This window comes from Notamacropus eugenii, chromosome 1, assembly GCF_028372415.1.
Source record: "Notamacropus eugenii isolate mMacEug1 chromosome 1, mMacEug1.pri_v2, whole genome shotgun sequence".
NCBI classification, from domain to species: Eukaryota; Metazoa; Chordata; class Mammalia; order Diprotodontia; family Macropodidae; genus Notamacropus; species Notamacropus eugenii.
In genome coordinates this window covers 37651308-37669244 of record NC_092872.1, presented here as the reverse complement: position 1 = coordinate 37669244, position 17937 = coordinate 37651308, and the positions used below count along the sequence as shown (strand labels likewise).

Sequence of the window (17937 nt, the reverse complement as noted above, 5' to 3'; positions counted from 1 at the left end):
AGTTGGTTACTTGACTTCTGAGTGTCCTCTCCACACCCACCTGGCCTCCAGATCAGGCCAGCTAGTACTTGGGGTCTGAGATTCAAATGCTGCTTCCCAGCCTCAGGGCTTTTGGTGGGGGCAGGGCTGTTATTCAGTGTGAGATTAAGTTCAGGTGCTCAGGTGGGGGCAGGGCTGCCACATGTGGCTTAGTTCCCTTAGGGGGTTTACAGGAGACCTTGAACAATGGATCTGAGCTCCTGCCTGCTTTGGGAGCCCTTGTCTGCTGCCGCCTCCACTGCTGCTTCCCGAGGGGGCCTGCATTATGGGGATACCCCACTCCCCTCTTGGCGAGCTGAAAAGACCCTCTCACTCACCTTTGGCACCTGTGGATGGAGGGACCTGCGCAGGTGCTGGAGATTCTGTCCCTGAAGCCTGCTGGGATCTGCTCCTCTGGGTGCGGCGTGGCCAAGGCAGGGCTGGGCTCTGCTCCAGGTCCCGTGTGTGAGGGACCTTTCGGGTTAGTTTTTCAGGTATCTCTGGAACAGAAATCTCCTCCACTCTGTTGTTTTGCGGCTTCTGCTGCTCCAGAATTTGTTGGGAGTTCTTCTTTACAGGTATTTTATGGGCTGTGGGTTTCAAGCTAGCATATGTGTATCTTTCTACTCCGCCATCTAGGCTCCTCCCCGACAATATTTCCTCTTAGGAAATGTTCAATTATTTCATATTGATAGATTTTTGAAAGCATAATTTAATAATCATCCATCATTTACCTCACTCATTTTCTTTAATAAACCTTGGTCTTTGCTAAAGTCTTATTCTCATGTTATGTATTTTGGCATAGGCATTACCCTGAATTCTTGGAGGTCATGCCAGTGTTGCAAAAGTTCTAGCAGGTTCTACCAAGCTGTAAAGATTTTTGATTATCATTAGCCCAATGATAGACATCTTACCTATGTCTGAGGTTAATCTGGTTAATTCAGAGAGGCATTCACCAAATGTCTTGCAAGCAGTTTATGATTTTTTTTTCAACCATGGAAAGCCATGAATACTGTTTAAAACTGAGCCACACAGAAACTATGATATATGTCAGTAGAGAAGAGTAGATACAGTGATAATATTACCTATACATGAAAAGACTTAAAATAACGAACACTGGAAAAAAATGAGATGTGTAGTTCAGATGCCGGGATTGCTTTTCTGCCTTAAAAACAATGTGGGTGTTATTTGTTTTTTCATTAAGTTGCTCACAAAATGAACTGGTCTATGTGTTAAATCTCCTATATTTAGCAAGCTTTACAAAATTGTTTGTGGTTTCAAGTTAAAAACTTTGTCAGATTGTTATGTGGTGTCTGCTGCCACAGTGATCTTTCTCTTCCTGATAAAATAATTTCTTTTTCCTCCTTTTCCGAGAGTTTAGAAACTAGACTCAGAGTTGGATGAGACTATAGTCATCTAATCCAACCTTCCATCTATTGCAGGATTGCTTTCCAGGACATCCATCCACCAACCTCTCTTTGAGAACTTTCAGTGATGGGAGTTCCTACTCCCTAGTGAGGCAGCCATTCTTTTGAAGACATTTCTGTGTATAGGAAAGTTCTTACGTTGAACCGAAATCTGCCCATATATAGCTTCCAACTTCAGCTTCTAATTCTTTCCTGTATAGCTATACTGAACGAGTCTGCTGCCTGTCTTACAAGACAGTCCTTCACATGACTGTTAAGGCCCTTTTTAGTCTTTTGTTACCACCGTTTATTCTTCATATGACATGATTTTCAAACACTTCTGTTTATATATTTAGTTAACAAATTATCTTTCTTTGCTGTGTGTCCAGGCGTGAAAAATTAGGGTGTTCTGGTTTAGTATAGCAGCTTTGGTATGCAAAACAATGCACATTGTAGTCAGAAGACCAATGACTTTTTAGTGTGCCCTTATACATATATCTTTGTCTCAACTTCCCTGTTCTTTATTTTACTCATCTGTCAAATGGAGAGAATAATTCCTTGCATACTTAATGTATGCAAAGTATTATAAAGATCAGTTTTATCATCCTCCCTTTTTTATAGCTGCAAATACAGAAGTATTCACAAGTAACCTTTTCATGGTCATAAGACTGTTTTACAGATCAGACTTAGGATCCAGACTCAGATCTTTTCTAACTCTGAGCCCTATAGTCTTTCCATTGCAGTTATGGAATGGTCGTTGGTTGAAAGAAAGTAATTAGGTAATGTCACAGGTGACCATTCAGAGAGGAATTTCGGTGCAGTAGTGGGTGGAGAAAGAAGTTTTTATAAGGGAGTGAAGACAGTAGGAAGTGAGTGGTGAGGAAAGAGGGACCTAGAGTATACATAGGATTTACAGTTCATCATTTGGAATACCTAACCATTTCTTTAATGTGTTTGTATACAATTTATAGATTACTTTTTGCGACAGTTGTGGCATAGTTTTAAATTACAAAGATATCTTTAAACAAATGAACATGCCTAGTATCATTTCTTTCTCACCTTTAAAACCCTCTCCATGCACTGACCATATTAAGAAAAGAACCCTTAGAACAAACCCTTTGGATTACTTTTTATTATCACTATATATGCACTTCTGGAGGCTGTCTTAATTTAGTACTTCTCTCCTTCATGTAAATACCCATAGATGATGGTTAATATTAGTCCTTGACTTGAATAAAGAGGAAAATTTCACAAAAGTGTTGTACCTTGAACCTCTTGTCTCCAGCACTTCATCAAAAAACAGTCACAAGAGGTACAATTTCTTAACACTGTTGCTGTGGCATGGATTTGAGTATCTGAGAAAATAGGCTTTGAGGAGAATTACATGGTAAGACTATATAGTTCTTTTTCTTTTGCAATTCACTACAAGTTTTTAAAGTGAACACGGTGAACTCTGTGGTCTTTTTTCTCTTTTGGCTATAACATATCCATATCTATCCCTCTTGTCCTTTTTTTCAAGCCTTTTTTTTTTTTTTTGGAATGCTAATGTTCTAATTCTGATTTCTTGAAGAACTCAACTAGCTGGGTCAAACATGTGTTACAAGTCTATTATATACCAGGTATAGTACTCAGTGCTAGGGATACAAAGAAAGGCAAATAGTCCCCTACTCTCAGAGACCTAACAGTCTAATGGGGAGATAGCATATAAACATCTATGCAAAAGTCAATATACATGATAAGTTGAAGATAACACAGATGCAGGGAACTAGCATTAAAGAGAACTGGGAAAGGCTTCTATAGATGGTTGGATTTTAATTGAGACTTGAAGAAATCCCAAATACATAAGAGGCAGAGACAAAGAGGGAGATAGTCTAGGAATGAGTGACAGGCAGCGAAAATGCATGGAATCCTGAAATAAAGTGTCATGTTCATGAAATAGCAAGAAAGTCCATCCATGGATGATCGAGTACATGGAGAGAAGGAAGTTCTAATGAGATTTGAAAAGCAGGAGGGGTCAGGTGATGAGGGCTGTCAATGTCAGTCAGCTTGATGTATGGTGGTGTTATTTTTCAGTTATTTCAGTCGTGTCTGACTTTTCATTTGGGGTTTTCTTGGAAAAGCTACTGGAGTGGTTTGCCATTTTCTTCATATGAGGAAACTAAGGAATAGAGGGTTAATTGACTTGCCCAGGGTCACAGAGTAAGCGTCTGAGGCCAGTTTTGAACTCTGGAAGGGAAGTCTGGCACTCTATCTATTAGGGTTTTTTTTTTATTCCAAGTTTTTTTTTAATTTAATATTTTATTTTTCCCTAATTACGTGTAAAAACAATTTCTCACATCCATTTTTAAAACATTTTTGAGTTCCAAATTCTCTCCCTCTGTCCCTCCCTTCCCCTACCCCTTATTGAGAAGGCAAGGAATTTGATATAGGTTTTACAAGCACAGTCATCCAAAACACATTTACATGTTAGTCATACTATAAAAGAAAACATATATTAAAAAAATAAGAAAAATAAAGAAAAAGTTTGCTTCAATCTGCTTTTAGACCTTATCAGCTCTTTTATTTGTTTATTTATTTTTATATTTCAGCATTCATTTCCACAAAATTTTGAGTTCCAATTTTTCTCCCCATCTCTCCCCTTCCCCCACCCCATAATACCTTGCATTCTGATTACCCTGTCCCTCAATCTACCCTCCCTTCTATCACACCCCACCCTTCCCTTATCCCATCTTCTCTTTTCTTGTAGGGCAAGATAAATTTCTATACCCCATTACCTGTATTTCTTATTTTCCATTTATATGTAGAATGTACACAAACTACCCCCATTAGGAAAACCAAATTGATGGATAATATACCTTGTCCAGGTTATGGTATGCTGTCAGATGTATAACCAACAGATCTGGTTCCTCAGTACATTTATTCTTGCTAGTTACTGTGGTTGGTGAGAAGATGGCCTCATAATTGAAGTGGAGGAATAGAGTGTGCTGGACTACTCTTGGGAAAGTTTTCAGTGTTTTTAATTATTCCCCCCGCTCTTACCCGCCAAGCTTCCTTTTTGATACAAAGTTCTATATATTTTTTAAAACAATAATTTTCCATTGTTGCTTTATGACTGTGAGTTATAGAATACAACAGTCTCCTAAGAATTAAAGTTGAAGGTAGTATAAAATATAAACTGGGAAAATGCGTGGTGAGTGTGAATAAAATATATTACCAGCCAATAACTGTGTATGAGAATCAACATAATGGATGCTAGCAGAGATGTGTGACCAGAAAAGTAGCAGTCACATAGCAAGCATGAGGGATAACTTACAGATATCCTTTGTACTCTGTTGTTGTACATGTCAGCCAGAGAATGTTACCCTTTTAGTCCATGGGATAGCCCTCTGGGAAGGTTTTATGGAAGGCCATGGGCAAGAATTGTAGAAAATGAAAAGGTTTAGATGAGTTTCCCTCTACATCTTTGGAGGGGATACTCTGAAGGGATCACAGACCACTCAAGGTACTGAAGTCTTGTTTATAACAAAGAAAACTATATTAAGATAAACAACATTGCCAAATGTTAACCAGAAATTGAATCTATTTTACAGCAAATTTTAAATCAACATGTAGATAATAATTTGGTATTTTATGTTTAATTTTAAACTATTTTCAACCACAACTTACTTTCATCTTGGTGTTATTCTCAGGTTTTTATTAGATTGCTATAATATACTCTTTATGAAAAGCCATTTCTCTTTCAGGTAACTAGACTCATTTCTACTGCTGCTTTCTCTTACTGCTTGTGATGGATTTGACAAAATTGATCCCCAGTTTATCCTGTTTTCCCTTTGCCTTCTTTGTGGTAGAAAAAGAGAGAATAAATCATTATGTGTCTCTCTAGTCTGAAGGAAGCGATTCATTGCTTTCTGATTTAAAGGTGTGAAACCTCTTCCTATGTCCCATGAGCTATTTCTTGTCCAGAACTAATGAAGAGTTGTAACTTCATTTCATTCTGATCTTTATTTTAAGCTCTAGCTTGGACTCAAAAACTTCTACTAATATAAAACCTCTCAGAAAATATTCTTGCAGAGATCCTATCCTTTTTGCCAAACACTTTCAAACTGAACCTAATCAAGATTTTGGAAAATAAATTTAAAATGGATTCATAGCAGCAGAATTATTCTTCAGTTCTTGTAGTGTTGTTAATTTTTGTATCTGTGAGGGAATGGGACAGATGTTAGGACAGGAAACAGGTTTCCAAGAGCTTTGAGATTCTCCAGTGGAAAGATGAAGACACCCATAGGATGTCAGTGAAAAACAGAGATAACACGAACAGTTATTTTAACTAATTTCATTTGAAAAAAGAAAGCTATAAATTTTTTTCTGCTTCAATCAGAACTCTGAGAACTTGAGAGCTTATTAGTGCATTTCAGATCTGACAAACCTAACCCGCCCTTCAGTAAGTATTTGAGGAGGAAATGAAAGGTAGCTTCAACGTCTTCTTGGTAAAATGGCTACTGAAAATGTTCCTAATTTCATGTGAGCTAGACAACTTGGACTTTATTTTTATTTCTTTTACCTTTAGCCTGTCTTGCTAATAAGTGTAAAAAAAGTACCCTAGCTCATATTCCCCAAAGGGAGATAGAGGTAGTAAAACAAATGAAATTCATTATGTTTCCTCGCATAGTTCACTGCTCAACTCTGACTTAAACTCTGGTTTTTCCCTTTTTTTTAGTTCTGTAGTCAGAGAGGAGAAGGTGAAACAAAAACTTCCAAGAGTTGGCGCCATCCACTCAGTAAACCTCCAGCCAGATCACCAATGACGCTAGTAAAGCAGCAGGCAGCCAGTGATGAAGGTGAGTTTTTTATTGAAGTGATTTCCAAGTCTATTTGTGGATAAAAGTGTTTGGCAGAGAGAGATGTTTTGACTTTGTGGCAAATTCTACAGAACTATCAAATAATAGAATTTAAAGTGCTCCATTGTGTTTGCAAGCTCTTTACTTTGGGGATAAAAGTCATTTTAACTGCTAATAACCTAAAATTAACCTAAAGTTGGTACATCTATATTGTATTAAAACGTTTGTTTGTATTGTATGGTTAAATAGTCCTTGAATAAAAAACAAAACCTACTTTTACTGTGGGTTTTTGAAATAGTTACATGGTTCATGACTCATTAGGTAAAACTTAAATTTAGAAATAGTGCTAACCATTAACTGTTGAAGAGACTGATCTTTCTTGAAATCTTGAGTTTTAGACTTTTGGTAGATGAATCCCTCCTCTCCCCAATTTTTGTTTGACATCATTATTTTCAAAACAAACTACCTAATCCATTTCACATTTATTAAGTGCCTACTTTCTGAAAATACTGTGCCACATCCTCCTGATAGAGCTGAAAATACCTGTTGAGTGAATGAGAATCTGTATCTGAAAATAATGGCAGAGACATATCCTAGATTCTGGGTTTTTATTCAACCTACGAGTTTGAACAGTTAAGATTAAAGATAGGGAATAGTTCTTATGATTTAATTGAAACAGGGAACCTTCTCTCCCAGATCTGTCTTGCACCTTATTTATGACTTAAAGTCTTAGAGAATTGCCTAAGAGATGTAATCTCACAGGCTATGGGTGGGACCGGAATCCAAGTCTTCCACATTTGCTAGACCTGCATTTACTGAGCCAAATTTCCATCAATGGAAAAAATTTATCAGCAAAAAAGATTAAATGGACTTTATTTTAGGGATCTTGTGTTACTTTATTTACATCTCTTATAATTCTGGGTGACTTCAGTGCTAGCGTAGGTTCAGACTACCAGACTTGGCAGGGAATTCTAGGGAGGAGTGGTGTTCGAAACAGCAATGGTCATTTACTGTTGAAGACTTGTGCATCATTTGACCTCATCACCAACATTGTCTTCTGTTTACCTAAACATAATAAAACTTCATGGATGCACCCTCGCACCAAACACTGGCATCTACTAGATTATGTGATTGTAAGGAGAAGACACAGACAAGATGTGACACTGACAAAGGCAATGTGTGATGCAGAGTGCTGTACTGATCATAGATTTATCTTTTCCAAGCTAAATATTCACATTCATCAAAAGTGCCCCCGCTAAGGCAAAATGACTACGAGAAGAGTGTGAACAGTTTGTTGCTAACTTGGAGGGAAAGTTGAGCCAACACAGGTGGCAACAGTGGAGCAGAACAGGAGAGGGCAGCTTTCAGATTTTTGGTGTACAGCAGTGCATTTGCTCATCTGGGTCGGAACACTTGCAAACACCAAGAGTGGTTTGATGAAAATGATGGGGAAATTCAGAAGCTGCTAAATGAAAAACAAGAACTCTACAAGATTTACCAACAGGATAGGTAATCCATCTCTAAGAAGGCAGCATTTAACTCCATCTGAAGTAAAGTGCAAGCAAAGCTTAGAGAGATGCAGGACTCTTGGCTCAGTAAGGAGGCAGATAAAATTCGGTTTTATGCTGATAGTAAAAATCCAAAACGCTTTTATGATTCCCTGAAAGTTATTTATGAAACAAAAATCTATATTTTCTCAGTGCTGATGGAGCCACATTGATTAGTGATAAGGACATGATTCTAGAGAAAAGGACTCAACACTTCCACAGTGTTCTCAACAGACCATCACCAATCAATGCTGAGGCCATTGACCATTACCTCAGGTTGAAGTCAATCCCTCCTTAGCTGATCTTCCAAATGAAGAAGAGGTTTTGAGGGCCATTAGGCTCCTTTCATGTGACAAAGCACCTGGTGCTGATTCTATTCCTGCTGAGATTTACAAGGTAGGGGGACCATTGCTCACAAAAAAGCTGACTGAAATTTTCCAGGTTATATGGTAAGAGGAGGTTATCCCCCAGGAATTCAAGGATGCCTCCATTGTCCATCGCTATAAGGGTGAAGGGAATAGATTGTCCTGCAACAATCACAGGGGCATCTCTCTCTTAGTCACTGCTGGTAAAATTCGTGCTAGAGCCCTCCTTAACAGGCTGATCCTTCACCTGGAAGATGGGCATACACCTGAGAGCCAGCGTGGTTTCAGAAAGCGCCGAGGAATAGTCAGTAAGGTGTTTGCTGCCTGACAACTCCAGGAGAAATGCCAGGAGCAGAACAGAGGTCTGTACACAACCTTTGTAGATCTCACCAAGGCCTTTGACACTGTTAGTTGTGAGGGTTTATGGAAAATTATGTCAAAATTTGGTTGCCCAGAGAAGGTCATCAGTATTGTTTGTCGATTTCATGATGACATGTTTTCCTGGTTCTGAATAATGGACAATGCTCTCGTGCTTTTCCGGTCACCAGTGGAATGAAATAGAGCTGTGTGTTTGCTCCCATGCTTTTTAGCATGATGTTTTCAACCATGTTGACAAATGCTTTCAAAGAGGATGAACATGACATCAAGGTCAACAACCATACTGATGGTAAGTTCTTCAATTTGGAAAGGCTACAACTCAAGACCAAAGTGGAGGAAGTGCTGGTGCATGATTTTCTGTTTGCAGATGATTGTGAACTCAATGCAGCCTCTGAAGCTGATGCAACAAAGTATTGCTCAATTCTCTGCTGCCTGTGCTAATTTTGGCCTAATAATTAACACCAAGAAAACTCAAGTGCTCCATCTGCCACCACCACACCATCCATACATGGAACCATCAGTTACAACAGATGGAGAAGTTTTGAATGCTGTGGATAAGTTCACTTACTTTGGTAGTGTACTTTCCAGGGATGTACACATTGACAATGAGGTTGATGCACGCGTTGCCAGAGCTAGCTCAGTGTTTGGGAGGCTCAGAAGAAAAGTTTGGGAAAGAAGAGGTATTAGACTAGCTACCAAACTGAAGGTCTACAGAGCCGTTGTGATGACCTCATTGTTACATGCTTGTGAAACATGGACAATCTACCAGCGCCATGCCAGGAAACTGAATCACTTTCATTTGAACTTAGGAATATTCTGAAGATCACCTGGCAGGATAAGGTACCAGACACTGAAGTCCTTGCTGGAGCTGAACTGCTAAGTATTCAAACTGTGCTTCAGAGAGTGCAACTCTGATGGGCTGGCCACATTTTTCGAATGCAGAATGTATGCTTGCCAAAAAGACTTTTATGGAGAACTCACATGGGGCAGGTGATCACAAGGTAGTCAGAAGAAGCGATACAAGGATGTGCTCAAGGTCTCTCTCAAGAACTTTGGATTTGACTGTGCAACATGGGAGATACAGGCACAGAACTGCTCAGCATGGCATACCCATATCAGAAAGGGTACTGTGCTCTTTGAGCAAAGCAGAATTGAGACAGCACAAAGTAAACACAGGATGCACAGATTTGGGATATCCACCCCAAATATTCGCACGGACTGTCTCTGCCCAACCTGTGGTAGAGTATTCTGAGCTTGTATTGGTCAGATCAGCCACTGTGGGACACACTGAAATTTCACTTTATCATGGTGATGTCATTTTGATCCTCTTCTAAGAGGATGGGCAACAACCATTTACATCTCTATGAGAGGTGAGTGTGTAGGTAGTTGGGTTGGTAAGTAGGTAGATAGATGGAAAGAAATGCAGATACTATTTAATGAGTACCTACTTCTAAGTTGTGCAGCTGAAAAAAGGCAGGATTCTCTTATCTGTATTTGAGAGTAGAGCGCAGACCCCTAATTTCATTACTTTAGAGTGCTTAGTACTGAAATTCTCTCTAGCAATGCGGATAGACAATCTCTCTGCAAATTAGTCTTAGTGAATTACTTAAAGCACTAAGTGATTTGCTTAGGGTCCTTAGTCTAGCAGGGGGCATCTAGGTGGTGCAGTGGATAGAGCACCAGTGCAGGAGTCAGAAGAACCTGAATTCAAATATCACCTCAGACACTTGACACTCACTAGCTGTGTGACCTTGGAAAAGTCACTTAACCCTAACTGCCTCATCCTGGGTCATCTCCAGTCATTCTGATGAATATCAGGTCACTGGATTCAGATGGCTCTGGAGGAGAAGTGAGGCTGGCGACCTGCATAGCCTTCTCTCACTCAAAACAAAGTCAAGTGCAAGTCATGTCATTATTTCTCTGATGGCATGGTCTTCTTCAGCAACAAAGGATGAACACACACAAAGTCTAGCATGTTATACAACACTGCCTCTTTTTTTGTTAATAAAAATATGAAAATACATTCTTTTACCCAGTGTATCATATTATCAGGTAACAAGGACCTCAAAGGTCACTTAAACTTTTGAAAAACTACATCTCTCTCCTTCTCCTCTAAGTGTTTAAACAACTTTAATAAATTTGTGAATTGCTTTAAATACAATATCTTATTTGAGAGCCACAACAACACTGTGAGATTCATCCATTATCTCCATTTTGTGTATGAAAATATTGAAGCTAAGAGAGCTAAAGTGTCTTGTCTATGGCTATATAGTCAGTAAGTGGCAGATCCTCCATTTGAACCTTGGCAGTCCTGAATAAGTCTACCATTCTATATAAAACATCAGGATGCCCGTCAAAATAAGGCAGGTCTGATTTTTAAGATCCTGAGAGATGTCGCAGGAAGAGTGACTGCAATCTGTATAGTCTTAAATTCATAAATGTGGCATATCAGTAATTACAATATCCAAAAATTACCTGATTTTGATTCCACATTGAGGATAGAGACTGTCCTATGGCTTTGATTTAGTTAGGTGTTTCCTGAAGCTTCAATTGTTAAATCACTACTTTATTCTCTGGTATGATACTAATTGAGAAATTTATCTTTTTCCTTATACTGTGTTAACTAAATAGAAATAGTTTTAGAAAGGGATTGAAAGGAAGACACTCAGTGAATATGTAATGGTTCTTTCAGGCTTCAGTGGGGCAATGAGGTCGCTTCTCTAAATCCCACTTCCCCCTTTCCCACATGCTGTCTGTTTCAGCTTTTTGAATTTCAAGTCCTGATGGAATGCTGAGGAGCCCAGAAGGTAGAAGTTATGGTTCTGGAGATAGATGAGAGCTGGATATCTGAATTTGGTCATCATTTATATAGAGATGATGGATAACTGGACTAATAATCTTTTAGTTGCCAAATCCAATTGCCTTTTTTGGAATCCTCCTTCACCTTGACCTCTCTGCAGCCTTTGACAGTATTGACCTCTCCCTCATTCTCTCTAATTTTTGGGACACCATTCCTTCCTGGTTTTCCTCCTACCTGTCTGACTGTTCCTTCTCTGGCTCCTTCCCTGGCTCCTCCTCCAGATCATGCCCTCTATCCCTGGTGTCTCTCAGGGTTCAGTCCTGGTTCTTCTTTTCTTATGCCTCTCTACTGATTCACTTGGTGATCTCACCAGCTCCACTGGATTTAATTACCATCTCCATGTTCATGATTCTCAGATGTTCTTTTCCAGTCCCATTCTCAGACATCTCAAACTGCATGCCTTGTAGACATCTTTAATTTATTATGTCTAAAACAGAATCTGTTTTCTTTCCCTGTAAACCCTGCCCCCTTTCTACTTTATCTATTATTGTAGAGAGCACCACCACCCTCCCAGTCACTCAGGCTCACAACCTAGGAGTCCTTTCAGGATTCATCACTGTCCCTCACCCTCAGCATTCAAACTGTTACCAAGGCCTGTGACTTTTACCTCTGTAATATCTCTTCTCTGACGTTGCCACCACTCTGTTGTAGGCTCTCATAATTACCTTGATTATAACAATCGGCTGTTATTGGTTCTGCCTTCCTTAAATCTCCCCCCACTTTAAACCATCCTTCATTCAATGTCTAAAGCACAATTCTGACCATGTCACTGAGTAAACTCTTGTGTCTCCCTATTGCCTTCAGCAAAAAATATAAAATTCCCTGTTAAGATTGTCATAATTTAGCTCCCTCCCCTCTTTCCAGTCTTCTTACACCTTTGCACTGATGTGCACTCTTCAGTCCAGTCACATGATCCCTGGATGCTGCCCCTTCCCTTATACCTACCTGACTGTTCTCATTAATTTTTTTTGTGTGTGTGTGATCTTGCCTACGTCATGCCCACTCAAAGTGGTCGCTCCAGGTTCTGTCCTGAACCCTCTTTTCCTTAGGTGGTTTGTTGCTTCTTGATCTCATCAGGTCCCATGGGATTCCCAGATCTTCTGAGCTTTCCTGTCGTATCACTAACTGTCCAGTGGACATCTCAAACTGGAAGTCCCACAAATGTCTAAAGCTTAACATGTACCAACCACCTCATTTTCTTTCTTCTCAAAATCCTCTTCCACTTTTACTGTTCGTTTTGTTTGTTTGTTTATTGTTTATTTATTTATTTAACTTTTAACATTCATTTTCACAAAATTTTGGGTTCCAAATTTTCTCCCCTTTTATCCCCTCCCCCACCCCAAAACATCGAGCATTCTAATTGCCCTTATCACCAATCTGTTCTCTCTTCCATCATCCCTCTCTGTCCTTGTCTCCATCTTCTTTTTTGCCCTGTAGGGCCAAATAACTTTCTGTACCCCTTTACCTGTATTTCTTATTTCCTAGTGGCAAGAACAGTACTCGACAGTTGTTCCTAAAACTTTGAGTTCCAACTTCTTTTCCTCCCTCCCTCCCCACCCCTTCCCTTTGTAAGGCAAGCAATTCAATATAGGCCAAATCTGTGTAGTTTTGCAAATGACTTCCATAATAGTCGTGTTGTATAAGAGTAACTATATTTCCCTCCATCCTATCCAGCCCCGCATTACTTCTATTCTCTCTTTTGATCCTGTCCCTCCCCAAGAGTGTTGACTTCAAATTGCTCCCTCCTCCCCATGCCCTCCCTTCCATCATCCCCCCCACCCTGCTTATCCCCTTATCCCCCACTATCCTGTATTGTAAGATAGGTTTTCATACCAAAATGAGTGTGCATTTTATTCCTTCCTTTAGTGGAATGTGATGAGAGTAAACTTCATGTTTTTCTCTCACCTGCCCTCTTTTTCCCTCCACTAAAAAGTCTTTTGTTTTCCTCTTTTCTGAGAGATAATTTGCCCCATTCCATTTCTCCCTTTCTCCTCTCAATATATTTCTCTCTCACTGCTTGATTTCATTTTTTTAAGATATGATCCCATCCTCTTCAATTCACTCTGTGCACTCTGTCTCTATGTGTGTGTGTGTGTGCGTGTGTAATACCACCCAGTACCCAGATACTGAATAGTTTCAAGAGTTACAAATATTGTCTTTTCATGTAGGAATGTAAACAGTTCAACTTTAGTAAAGTCCCTTATGACTTCTCTTTGCTGTTCACCTTTTCATGCTTCTCTTCATTCTTGTGTTTGAAAGTCAAATTTTCTTTTCAGCTCTGGTCTTTTCATCCAGAATGCTTGAAAGTCCTCTATTTCATTGAAAGACCAGTTTTTTCCCTGAAGTATTATACTCAGTTTTGCTGGGTAGGTGATTCTTGGTTTTAGTCCTAGATCCTTTGGCTTCTGGAATATCCTATTCCATGCCCTTCGATCCCTTAATGTAGAAGCTGCTAGATCTTGTGTTATCCTGATTGTATTTCCACAATACTTGAATTGTTTCTTTCTAGCTGCTTGCAATATTTTCTCCTTGACCAGGGAACTCTGGAATTTGGCCACAATGTTCCTAGGAGTTTCTCTTTTTGGATCTCTTTCAGGCAGTGTTCTGTGGATTCCTTGAATACTTATTTTGCCCTCTGGTTCTAGAATCTCAGGGCAGTTTTCCTTGATAATTTCATGAAAGATGATGTCTAGGCTCTTTTTTTGATCATGGCTTTCAGGTAGTCCCATAATTTTTAAATTGTCTCTCCTGGATGTATTCTCCAGGTCAGTTGTTTTTCCAATGAGGTATTTCACATTATCTTCCATTTTGTCATTCTTTTGGTTTTGTTTTGTGATTTCTTGGTTTCTCCTAAAGTCATTGGCCTCCATCTGTTCCATTCTAATTTTGAAAGAACTCTTTTCTTCAGTGAGCTTTTGAACCTCCTTTTCCATTTGGCTAATTCTGCTTTTGAAAGCATTCTTCTCCTCATTGGCTTTTTGAACCTCTTTTGCCAATTGAGTTAGCCTGTTTTTCAAGGTGTTATTTTCTTCAGCATTTTTTTGGGTCTCCTTTAGCAGGGTGTTGACCTGCTTTTCTTGCATGTCTCTCATTTCTCTTCCCAGTTTTTCCTCCACCTCTCTAACTTGATTTTCAAAATCCTTTTTGAGCTCTTCCATGGCCTGAGCCCATTGAGTAGTCTGGGATACAGAAGCCTTGACTTTTATGTCTTTCCCTGATGGTAAGCATTGTTCTTCCTCATCAGAAAGGAAGGGAGGAAATACCTGTTCACCAAGAAAGTAACCTTCTATAGTCTTATTTTTTTTCCCTTTTCTGGGAATTTTCCCAGCCAGTGACTTGACTTCTGAGTATTCTCTTCACACCCACTTTGCCTCCAGATCCTCCCAGCCAGTGCTTGGGGACTGAGATTCAAATGCTGCTTCCTAGCCTCAGGGCTTTGGCAGGGGCGGGGCTGCTATTCAGTGTGAGATTAAGTTCAGGTGCTCAGGTGGGGGCAGGGCCACCTCATGGGGCTCAGTTCCCTCAGGGGGTTTATGCAGAGACCTTCAACAATGGATCTGGGCTCCTGCCTGCTTGGGGAGCCCTGGTCTGCTGCCGCCTCAGCTGCTGCCTCCCTAGGGGGCCTGAGTTATGGGGGCACCCCTACTGTTCGTTTTAAGGGCACCAGTATTCTCCTAGTCACTCAGACTCACAACCTTGGTATCATCTTCAACTCTCAAACTTATTCTGCACATAAAATATGCTGTGAAGTCTTGTTATTTCACCCTCCACAACCTCTTTTCTCTACATCCTCTTCTTTCTTTTTTCACATACCTCTCTTCCTCTTGGTGCAGATAGATCTCATCCCTCGTCTCTATGACCTCCTTCAAGGCTCAGTTCAAATTCTGCCGTCCCCAGGAGCTTTTCCTGGCAGTCTTCCTCCTCCTGGTGCCTTCCTTCTGAGTTTGCCTCTCATTTGTACTTTATGTATAATACCTAGGTATTTGTGTTTTATGTTCCTGTTATAATTTGAGCTCCTTGACACTGGGCACAGCATGAAAATATTTTTACCTTTTTTTTCCCTTGGTATACCCAGTGCTTAGCACAGTGCCTGACACTCCTGTACACACTTAGTAAGTGCTTATTTACTGATGAATATTCTGAGCATTGTTGTGGTTAAAATCAGTTTTTTGTAGTTCATTATTAGGATGTAACCTCCTTCTTGGAAGGCTCATTGAAAGCATCCTTGGCACAATTCTAACAGCAGACAGGACAGAACAGGAATGATGATGTTGTAAGATGAAAGGAGAAAGTTCTAGGCTTATAATTCGGAATATCTGGCTTCCTTTTCCAGCCCTGACCCTACCTTTATGATCTTGGAGAAATCACTCAGTCTCAGGTTTCTCATCTATAAAGTAGGAGCGTTTAAGTCAGTTACCTCTCCGGTCCCTGCCAGTTCTAAATGCAGTGATACCAGATGTACTTGGTCCTGATTCCACAAAAATTTGGTCTCTTCTGCTAGGCCTCTCTATATTTCAAAATATTTTTGTTCCCCGTAGCTTAGAGATTATGAATGATTTGAATGTTAGCCTTCCTTTAAAGGCCTTTCCCTTAAATTTTTTTTTCTGTGAATCATTGTTCTCTCTAGGCTTACGTGATGGACCACAGTTTTAACTATTACGGTGTTCTTGTTCAGATACAGTTTATTGAGTTTTCCAGGGTATTTGGGATAGCTTAATTTTAATATCTTAATTAATATCTTAATATCATGGTTTGTTGTATGTCATTCCTTGAACAATAACAACTTTCTGATGTATAATTCTAGCCCCTAAATTATGCTTGGCTAGGGTTGATAGGAAAATTAACTACCAGGGTTCCCTTTAGCTCCTGCCAACATGGGATAAGTTAGTGTTTCCTTGAAAGATGACAGAGCTGTCCCTGAGACCTTATTGACCCCAAAGTTATTACTCAAGCTATACTTCTCTTGACGTTGCTTCTTGGTCATCTAAGGGCATGAAAAAGACCACCATTTAGAATCAGGGTCTTTCTGACCTGATAGATGCGATTCCCCAAAACAGCATGAGTTACTACACCCCTGCCTTCTTGACCACATGTGTTTTCAATATGATGACAAGGTAACCATATCTCCCCAAGTTTAGTGTTGCAGTTTCCTTTCTAAATATCCTTTTTATGTTATGGCTAAGTCAATCTCCTTTTTGAAATAACTGCTAAATGAGACTGCAAGTTCCTTATTTCATGCCAACATCAAGTCCGAGTCAGGACTGCTTCAGGTCTCTGTTAGGAGCCATGTATGTAGACCCTATGGTAATATGTTTTATACTTTGTACTAAATTCTTTATCTAGTCTGCATTGATCACTCATCTGCAGCCCTTTGGCATAACAGGTTTGTGATTTCTTGTGGTACTGACCTGGGCACTTAGGTCTCCACAAGCAAATCTTCTTGGCAGCTACTTGACATCATATTCTTACATTAGTTCATGCAGATGGTGAAGCATTGGGGCCTTTTTGATTCTCTTTTCTGAATCTTTGCCATTTCATAGATTCTATCTAGAGATAAGCCACTTTCAATCACCTTCAACAAATATAATGATGACTGCCAATTTACAGCATTGTTATCATCATCATCTCATTCTTTTCAGCTTTTGATAGGGTTCAGATCAAAATGAATCTGGACTAACTTATGGTCCCCCATTACTCTTTTCATTTCACATTCTGTTATGTAGGTGACCAAAATACTTATTTTTTGCAGCTGAATAAAAATATTACATTGTAATCTCATCCTCCGAGAAACCTCTCTGCAGTGGTGTTATAACAGTATTCTAACAACAGCTATCATTATCATTATTAAAGAAAACTTTGGTAGGTCCTTGAACATTTACCAGGTTTAATGGCCTGAGTGTACAGCTTTGATATGAAAATGTCTGAATAACCATATTTTTTAATCTGTCTCTGTGTCAGCAAGTATAGTATTTCAATTAGCTGTTAAGCATCTCTTTTGAAATTAGAGACATTTTAGGCCTATGATCCATATCTATATAACGTTTGCATGCCTTTAGGGTTTTAAATGAGAGTGGGTTTCAGACAATGTTACAGTAATTTGTTTAAAAGAAGATTGCCTATATTAATGTTAGAATTCATGTAGTAATGCAATTAAAGATTTAAATATGTCAAGGAGATGAGTTGAAAGGGCTGTTTTTTCATTGGAAGTTATTCTGGTTATGTGATGACTACTCTTTACCCTTATTTTCAGCTGCAGTGAAGAAAAATGCACATTTTATCATTTTCTAGTTACATTTGCCTGCAAAAAGTTTTGTGAGCCTTTATTTGTTATGCATCCCATTTTCTGTAGTTCTCTTACTTATAATTTAAGTTGGTTGTGCAAACTGTATACAGATATTTACCTCAGTGATTTTAATCATGGATTTCTTAGTGTTTTTTGATGGTTGTTTTTTTTTTAATAGGTTGCCTGAATTTCCACCAGTGATTTTTTTTTTTAACAACTACTTTCTAGTTCATTCTGAAAAG

General features: G+C 39.2%; 1 protein-coding gene across 19 annotated transcripts in view; it reads left to right on the top strand.

Annotated features, from left to right (window-relative positions):
* KDM4C (lysine demethylase 4C) overlaps positions 1 to 17937 on the top strand; it is a 544029-nt gene that overhangs the window by 298669 nt on the left and 227423 nt on the right. For all 19 annotated transcript variants that reach the window (XM_072596853.1, XM_072596740.1, XM_072596750.1 and 16 more), the window contains one exon: positions 6142 to 6262. In XM_072596853.1, coding sequence (XP_072452954.1) covers positions 6142 to 6262 — 121 coding nt within the window. The remainder of the gene's footprint in view (positions 1 to 6141; positions 6263 to 17937) is intronic.